At 41.9% G+C, this 9,058-nt stretch overlaps 1 protein-coding gene across 1 annotated transcript in view; it reads left to right on the forward strand.

The window, feature by feature from the left end:
• opn8b (opsin 8, group member b) overlaps positions 1-3,209 on the forward strand; it is a 51,151-nt gene extending 47,942 nt beyond the window's left edge. Inside the window, exon 4 of the mRNA XM_046299186.1 lies at positions 2,802-3,209. Within this exon, the coding sequence (XP_046155142.1) occupies positions 2,802-3,209 (408 nt within the window). The remainder of the gene's footprint in view (positions 1-2,801) is intronic.
• Positions 3,210-9,058: the final 5,849 nt, after the last annotated feature.

Raw genomic sequence — 9,058 nt, forward strand, 5'->3', positions numbered from 1 at the left:
GAGAAATGTGTGATATTTTCTTCTAAATGGAGAGGAACAAACAGCCACTAAATAATTTGTTATTTTATACATTTGTAGACTTCTTCTTTTTTTCAAAGGTTTTTTTATTAGGCTTTTTTAAAATGATTATACAGATAATACAGACATAACAGGTAGAGCGCAGGTATAACGGATTCCCCTACCAAATCAAACCAACCCAAATACCAGACTTAAAGCAGGCATGATATAGAATGAGTAAAATAATCAAATAGTATAAAATAAATTAAAGTATATTATAAAACAAAAAGTTTAAAATAGTTAAACAAATTCTAATTTGGGTTGGTTTATGGAGTTGTGAATTTAGCTGGGTCCATGTCTTCTACAAAGGATAGGAAAAGTTGCCAGATATTATAAAATGTAATTGCAGATCCCCTAATGGAGTAGCGTATTTTCTCTAGCTTGAGATGTTGCATAACTTCCTTTATCCAATGGTTAAAAGTAGGAAGAAACCGAACCTTCCACTTAGTTAGTAGAAGACATCTAGCTAGAAGGGTAGTACATGCCAGCATGTTGCCATAGCACTGTTTAGAGGGGCCTCCTGTCGTGCCTCTCTATAGAACTGTTTAGAGGGGCCTCCTGTCGTGCCACTCTATAGAACTGTTTAGAGGGGCCTCCTGTCGTGCCACTCCATAGAACTGTTTAGAGGGGCCTCCTGTCGTGCCACTCCATAGAACTGTTTAGAGGGGCCTCCTGTCGTGCCACTCCATAGAACTGTTTAGAGGGGCCTCCTGTCGTGCCACTCCATAGAACTGTTTAGAGGGGCCTCCTGTCGTGCCACTCCATAGAACTGTTTAGAGGGGCCTCCTGTCGTGCCACTCCATAGAACTGTTTAGAGGGGCCTCCTGTGGGGCCACTCCATAGAACTGTTTAGAGGGGCCTCCTGTGGTGCCACTCCATAGCACTGTTTAGAGGGGCCTCCTGTCATGCCACTCCATAGAACTGTTTAGAAGGGCCTCCTGTGGTGCCACTCCATAGAACTGTTTAGAGGGGCCTCCTGTGGTGCCACTCCATAGAACTGTGTAGAGGGGCTTCCTGTCGTGCCACTCCATAGAACTGTGTAGAGGGACTTCCTGTCGTGCCACTCCATAGAACTGTTTAGAGGGGCTTCCTGTCGTGCCACTCCATAGAACTGTTTAGAGGGGCTTCCTGTCGTGCCACTCCATAGAACTGTTTAGAGGGGCTTCCTGTCGTGCCACTCCATAGAACTGTTTAGAGGGGCTTCCTGTCGTGCCACTCCATAGAACTGTTTAGAGGGGCCTCCTGTGGTGCCACTCCATAGAACTGTGTAGAGGGGCTTCCTGTCGTGCCACTCCATAGAACTGTGTAGAGGGACTTCCTGTCGTGCCACTCCATAGAACTGTTTAGAGGGGCCTCCTGTGGTGCCACTCTGAATAATGCAATAAAGGCAGAAGGTTTTATAGGTCTCTCCAGTATCTTAGAAAACGTCAAAGAAAATGTCAATGTCCAAAACGAGTGCAATAAAGTAGTAGGAGTCTGCTTACATCGGTCACAAGTGGGATCTATTTCTGGTCTAATCTTGGATAATTTTGTCTTTGACCAATGCAGCCAAAGAACTATTTTAAATTGAATTACAGCATGTCTTAGATATATACACTACCGTTCAAATGTTTGGTGTCCTTGTTTTTGAAAGAAAAGCACATTTTGTCCATTAAAATAACATCAAATTAATGTTGTAAATGACTATTGTAGATGGAAACGGCAGATTTTGTATGGAATATCTACATAAGTGTACAGAGGCCCATTATCAGCAACCATCACTCCTGTGTTCCAATGGAACATTGTGTTAGCTAATCCACGTTTATCATTTTAAAAGGCTAATTGATTATTAGAAAACCCTTTTGCAATTATGTTATCACAGCTGTAAACTGGCCTTCTTTAGACTAGTTGAGTATCTGGAGCATCAGCATTTGTGGGTTCGATTACAGGCTCAAAATGGCCAGAAACAAAGACCTTTCTTCTGAAACTCGTCAGTCTATTCTTGTTCTAAGCAATTAAGCATATTCCATGCGAGAAATTGCCAAGAAACTGAAGATCTCGTACAACGTTCAGTGAGGAGATCCCTTTTCCAGCCCAGATATGAAACGTCCGGTCTAATAATGATGGAGAGAATGTATGGATCTTATATAACGGGGCAGAAGTTGAACATTCACTGAGACCAAATGATCGCCTGAACTATTTCCAGTTTTTTAGAGAATGTTTCACAATAGGGTTCTTAATGTATTTGGAAATGAACTGTCTCAGCTAGTTTAGAACCGAGTAAGGCAGCTAAGTAGGTGGGTCCACAGGATGACATCTCCAATGTCAACCATTTCGGGCCTGTAACAGTAATAATATTGAAAAAGTTTGAAAGTGCTAGACCACCCTGGGGGTGAGATCTCTGCAATACGCTCTTACGTATCCAAGGGTTTTTCTTGTTCCAGATAAAAGCAGATATCAGTTTATCTATGGAGATAATAAAAAATATTTTGTCAGAAAGATAGGAATACATTGAAATAAGTATAAAAACATTCATTTTAACAGTGTTATTTCTCATACCCAAAGAAAGAGAAAGTAAATCCCACCGTTCAAGATCCTGTTTCAGGGATAGTGACCAAATCAGATTTTAACTGAAGATATGGATTCAACAACAATGTTTCAACTGCATGGTCTTCAAAGTATATTTAGATGGTTTGCTTTCTGCCCTCTGTTTCAGATAGTTTTCTCTGCCTGCCCATTTTCACAGTGTTTCTTCTATCTTACAGATAGCAGTCCTGATCAGCCTGGGCTTCATCTTATCATGGGCTCCATACGGTTTGGTGAGCCTGGTGTCTGTCATCAGGGGCAGTGAGTTCATCCGGCCAGAGGTGACCATGCTGCCCTGCCTGTTTGCTAAGTCCTCCACTCTTTACAACCCCCTGATCTACTATATCTTCAGCAAGACCTTTAAGCAGGAGGTGAAGCAGCTGTGTAGTAGATCCAACGCATGCCACGCTTCCAGAGCAAGGAACAACATCACGGACAACGCCATCTACCTGGTGTGTGACGGCAGCCGGACGGAGAATGAGGAGAAGGTGGTGGCCACGGTGGCTGGGAGGACCACTGAGGATAAGTTGTCCTCTGGGAAGAGCCGGAAGATGGAGACCAGCTTAAACTCATTCGACAGCCAATAGGAAGGCCTTGGGGAGGGAGGGGGAGGGAGGACATCATACAGTATATAATTTGAAATGAGCTAAGACCAATATCTATGATTTTATTGTTATATGCCTGAATCAATTGCTGTTGGCATGAAAATAGTTTTTACATAAAGACAAGTTATACTTTAATAAGTACAACTGTTGTGTGCAACAACTTGCAAGGTAATATCAAATCCTGTATTGATGGTTACATGAAAGAGGGCGTGTTTGCACTACTGTATCTTAACTTAATGGATGTGAGTGAAAAATGGCAACCAATGAGAGGATTTCTGGACTGGTTCCCAAGCCAATTGGCTGCCAGAGTGAAGAGGATTGACAATATGCTATAGCCAATAGGGAATCATAGACCGTATACGATTTGAATGGACGGAGCGTACAGTAGGTGGGCTGTTTTCTTTAGACAAACACAGCTGCCATTGATCAATGCAGAGGAAGGAAGTGACCGTATTCCCATGGAGGAGAGAATGGATGGAGACACTAAGCCTGGGGCCACCCTATCCCCTATGTAGAGCCATATGGGCCCTGGTCAAAAGTAGTGCCCTGCACTAAAGAGCACTGTTAAGTGCTCAGGACTGATCCAATGAGGAGAGGAGAGGATGGAGAAATGGAAGCTTCTAGTGCTCAGGACTGATCCCATGAGGAGAGGAGAGGATGGAGAAATGGATGCTTCTAGTGCTCAGGACTGATCCCATGAGGAGAGGAGAGGATGGAGAAATGGATGCTTCTAGTGCTCAGGACTGATCCCATGAGGAGAGGAGAGGATGGAGAAATGGAAGCTTCTAGTGCTCAGGACTGATCCCATGAGGAGAGGAGAGGATGGAGAAATGGATGCTTCTAGTGCTCAGGACTGATCCCATGAGGAGAGGAGAGGATGGAGAAACGGATGCTTCTAGTGCTCAGGACTGATCCCATGAGGAGAGGATGGAGAAACGGATGTTTCTAGTGCTCAGGACTGATCCCATGAGGAGAGGAGAGGATGGAGAAACGGATGCTTCTAGTGCTCAGGACTGATCCCAGCCCAGCCTCAAAGGTCACACGCCAGCCACTAAGGGGGTTGAAAAGTCATAGTTGAGGTCAGACGGAATCTTTGTGAAGGACGAATTGGGTGTCTGTTCATATTTCCTTTTAATTCTGTTTAATATCCCCATGGCCACGCAGCTTGGCAAACCCACTTTACCATGACAGTAATTCCTTTTGGATAAAAGCATCTGCTAAATGGCATATATTCTATATAATACTGTATTATTATATTATATTTGTCTTGAAACTTAACAGGCACTCTTATCTAAATAGGATGCTAGCATGCTAAGTAGCAGTCAGCCAGGACTGCGAGCGGAGCCTGCTGAGGCTCCTCTGGGTGGGCAACCATGGATTGATGATGGGGATTTCATGCATCTTGTTGACCGGGCTATGCCATAGACTGTACACTAATCTCATAGGTGATGCATCTGGGTTCCTACTAGAGGTCGACCGATTAATCGGAATGGCCTATTAATTAGGGCCGATTTCAAGTTTTCACAACAATTGGAAATCGGTATTTTTGGACACTGATTTGGCCGATTAATTATTATAATTTTTTTACACCTTTTTTTAATCTTTATTTAACTAGGCAAGTCAGTTAAGAACACATTCTTATTTTCAATGATGGCCTAGGAATGGTGGGTTAACTGCCTTGTTCAGGAGCAGAACGACAGATTTTTACCTTGTCAGCTCGGGGGATTCAATCTTCCAACCTTACAGTTAACTAGTCCAACGTTCTAACCACCTGCCTCTCCTTGCACTCCACGAGGAGACTGCCTGTTATGCGAATGCAGTAAGCCAAGGTAAGTTGCTAGCTAGCATTAAACTTATCTTATAAAAAAAATCAATCAACCATAACCACTAGTTAACTACACATGGTTGATGATATTACTAGTTTATCTAGCGTGTCCTGCGTTGCATATAATCGATGCGGTGCATATCGTTGCTCCAATGTGTAGCTAACCATAAACATCAACGCCTTTCTGAAAATCAATACACAGAATTATATCTTTTTAGCTAAAATAAATCCAGGTTAGCAGGCAACATTAACCAGTCAGTGTATATGCAACAGTTTGGGCCGCCTAATTTGCCAGGGTTTTACGTAATTATGACATAACATTGAAGGTTGTGCAATGTAACAGGAATATTTAGACTGATGGATGCCACCCGTTAGATAAAATATGGAACGGTTCCGTATTTCACTGAAAGAATAAACATTTTGTTTTCGAGATGATAGTTTCCGGATTCGACCATATTAATAGCTAAGGCTCGTATTTCTGTGTGTTATCATGTTATAACTAAGTGATAGAGCAGTCTGACTGAGCGATGGTAGGCAGCAGCAGTAGGCTCGTAAGCATTCATTCATTCACACAGCACTTTCGTGCGTTTGCCAGCAGCTGTTTATGACTTCAAGCCTATCCTCTCCCGAGATTAGGCTGGTATAACCGATGTGAAATGGCTAGCTAGTTAGCAGGGTGCGCGCTAAAGTGTTTCATACGTCACTCGCTCTGAGACTTGGAGTAGTTGTTCCCCTTGCTCTGCAAAGGTAACGCTGCTTCGAGGGTGGCTGTTGTCGTTGTGTTCCTGGTTCGAGCCCAGGGAGGAGTGAGGAGAGGGACGGAAGCTATACTGTTACACTGGCAATACTAAAGTGCCTATAAGAACATCCAATAGTCAAAGGTTAATGAAATACAAATGGTATAGGGAGAAATAGTCCTATAATTCCTATAATAACTACAACCTAAAACTTCTTACCTGGGAATATTGAAGACTCATGTTAAAAGGAACCACCAGTTTTCATATGTTCTCATGTTCTGAGCAAGGAACTGAAACGTTAGCTTTCTTACATGGCACATATTGCCCTTTTACTTTCTTCTCCAACACTTTTTGTTTTTACATTATTTAAACCAAATTGAACATGTTTCATTATTTTATTTGAGGCTAAATAGATTTTATTGATGTATTATATTAAGTTAAAATAAGTGTTCATTCAGTATTGTTGTAAGTGTCATTATTACAAATACATTTGAAAAATCGTCCGATTAATCGGTATTGGCTTTTTTTTTTTGGTCTTCCAGTAATCGGTATCGGCGTTGAAAAATCATAATCGGTCGATCTCTAGTTCCTACAAATATATACGTAGTTTAGGAGCTCCATGAAGATGAGATATACAGTACATAACCTATTTCCCAAGTATTGTGTGTCAATAAAATAATGTTGTCATGCTTGTCATGCAACCATGGTATGTATAGTTTGGAACTTTATTGTGAATACAGTCCTGTGGTATTGAGCAGTTCTGATTTTTGGAATGTAGTTATTATGTAAGCGTCTTCATGGATTATTCATTTCTGCTATCACTGGTTTGTCAATGTCCGCACCCCCAGTGTTGTCTTAAGTGTTGCATACTAAATAACTTCCCTCTTTGTACACTTTTTAAAGCAATGTCTGAAAAATACAATTACATTATTGTCAGGGAACCAAAAGTTTAAATGTATAGTCCTGTCACAATCATTTGATCATATCTCTAAACCTTCACGGAAGAAATACATGTTAATATATATATATATAAAGTAGATAGATGAAAAAATCTTATAACACGTTGTTCCTCAATGTTCCTCAATGTTACAAAAGACCACTTTACACCGATTCAGTTGTCAGACTGAGTGCAGTTGTCTGCTTTTAAAGGGCAGGGGACAGTATAATTTGACGGGTGCTTACAGTGGGGCAAAAAAGTATTTAGTCAGCCACCAATTGTGCAAGTTCTCCCACTTAAAAAGATGAGAGAGGCCTATAATTTTCATCATAGGTACACTTCAACTATGACAGACGAAATGAGAAAAAAAATCCAGAAAATCACATTGTAGGATTTTTTATGAATTTATTTGCAAATTATTGTGTAAAATAAGTAATACTTTGTTATATACCCTTTGTTGGCAAAGACAGAGGTCAAACGTTTTCTGTCTTCACAAGGTTTTCACACACTGTTGCTGGTATTTTGGCCCATTCGTCCATGCAGATCTCCTCTAGAGCAGTGATGCTTTGGGGCTGTTGCTGGGCAACATGTACTTTCAACTCCCTCCAAAGATTTTGGGGTTGAGATCTGGAGACGGGCTAGGCCACTCCAGGACCTTGAACTGCTTCTTACGAAGCCACTCCTTCGTTGCCTGGGCGGTGTGTTTGGGATCATTGTCATGCTGAAAGACCCAGCCACGTTTCATCTTCAATGCCCTTGCTGATGGTAGGCTTTGTTACTTTGGTCCCAGCTCTCTGCAGGTCATTCACTAGTTCCCCCCCGTGTGGTTCTGGGGTTTTTGCTCACCGTTCTTGTGATCATTTTGACCCCACGAGGTGAGATCTTGCGTGGAGCCCCAGATCGAGGGAGATTATCAGTGGTCTTGTTTGTCTTCCATTTCCTAATAATTGCTCACACAGTTGATTTCTTCAAACCAAGCTGCTTACCTATTGCAGATTCAGTCTTCCCAGCCTGGTGCAGGTCTACAATTTTGTTCCTGGTGTCCTTGGACAGCTCTTTGGTCTTGGCCATAGTGGAGTTTGGAGTGTGACTGTTTGAGGTTGTGGACAGGTGTCTTTTATACTGATAACAAGTTCAAACAGGTGCCATTAATACAGGTAACGAGTGGAGGACAGAGGAGCCTCTTAAAGAAGAAGTTACAGGTCTGTGAGAGCCAGAAATCTTGCTTGTTTGTAGGTGCGATTTTTTTTTTGTCTGTCATAGTTGAAGTGTACGTACCTATGATGAAAATTACAGCCCTCTCTCATCTTTTTAAGTGGGAGAACTTGCACAATTGGTGGCTGACTAAATACTTTTTTGCCCCACTGTATATTTGTGCTATTTCACACATGTACGATTGTTTATTAACATGCACGTTTGAATGGGAAATGTGAGACACCCTCAGGGATTGGGGTCAATAATTTTAGAGGGGCTCCTGAGTGGTGCAGCAGTCTAAGGCGCCGCATCTCAGTGCAAGAGGTGTCACTACAGTTCCTGATTCGAATCCAGGCTGTATCACATACAGCTGTGATTGGGAGTCCCATAGGGTGGCATACAATTGGCTCAGCATCATCTGGGGGTAGGCTGTCATTGTAAATAAGAATTTGTTCTTAACGGACATGCCTAGTTAAATAAAAAATACATATTTTTAAATGCCCTTATGAACATCGACCCTGGAGCAATTACATTTACATTTACATTTAAGTCATTTAGGGTTAAGTGCCTTGCTCAAGGGCACATCAACAGATTGTTCACCTTGTCAGGTCAGGGATTTGAGCTAGTGACCTTTTGGTTACTGGTTCAACACTCTAACCGTTAGGCTACCTGCCACCCCAGTGTTTTGCAGGTGAGGAGAGCATGAGAAAGGGTGGAGGAGGAGGCTTGAAGCGCTGGGCATCTTGTTATGACATGCATTATCTGAATTAGGTCCACAGAATTATACCTATGAAGGAACTTCGAATGTCTTTTGAGCTAGCTAGCTAACAAGCTTGTCTGTGCAGAGCGGCACAAGATTTCTGTAGTTAATAAATCCAACATGAAACGTGGTAACTATGCCTATAGTATTCTTAACTAACATTGAAAAAGTGAATACATTTTTCTCTAGCTAATTAAAAATCTCTCTTCCTATCTTCTGAATCAAGATTGTAACTTCAGTAGAGTAGCCTATGCTTCGGAGGGGCAGGTAGCCTAAACACGCACACACATTGGCAAAGATTTTCAGCTTGCAGGCAGACACTGAAGTAAGTTTCTTTGTGGGACTAGAAAATAAAATACCATTATTAACCAGTTCCCA

The sequence above is a fragment of the Oncorhynchus gorbuscha genome, linkage group LG14 (assembly GCF_021184085.1).
Source record: "Oncorhynchus gorbuscha isolate QuinsamMale2020 ecotype Even-year linkage group LG14, OgorEven_v1.0, whole genome shotgun sequence".
Classification (NCBI taxonomy): domain Eukaryota; kingdom Metazoa; phylum Chordata; class Actinopteri; order Salmoniformes; family Salmonidae; genus Oncorhynchus; species Oncorhynchus gorbuscha.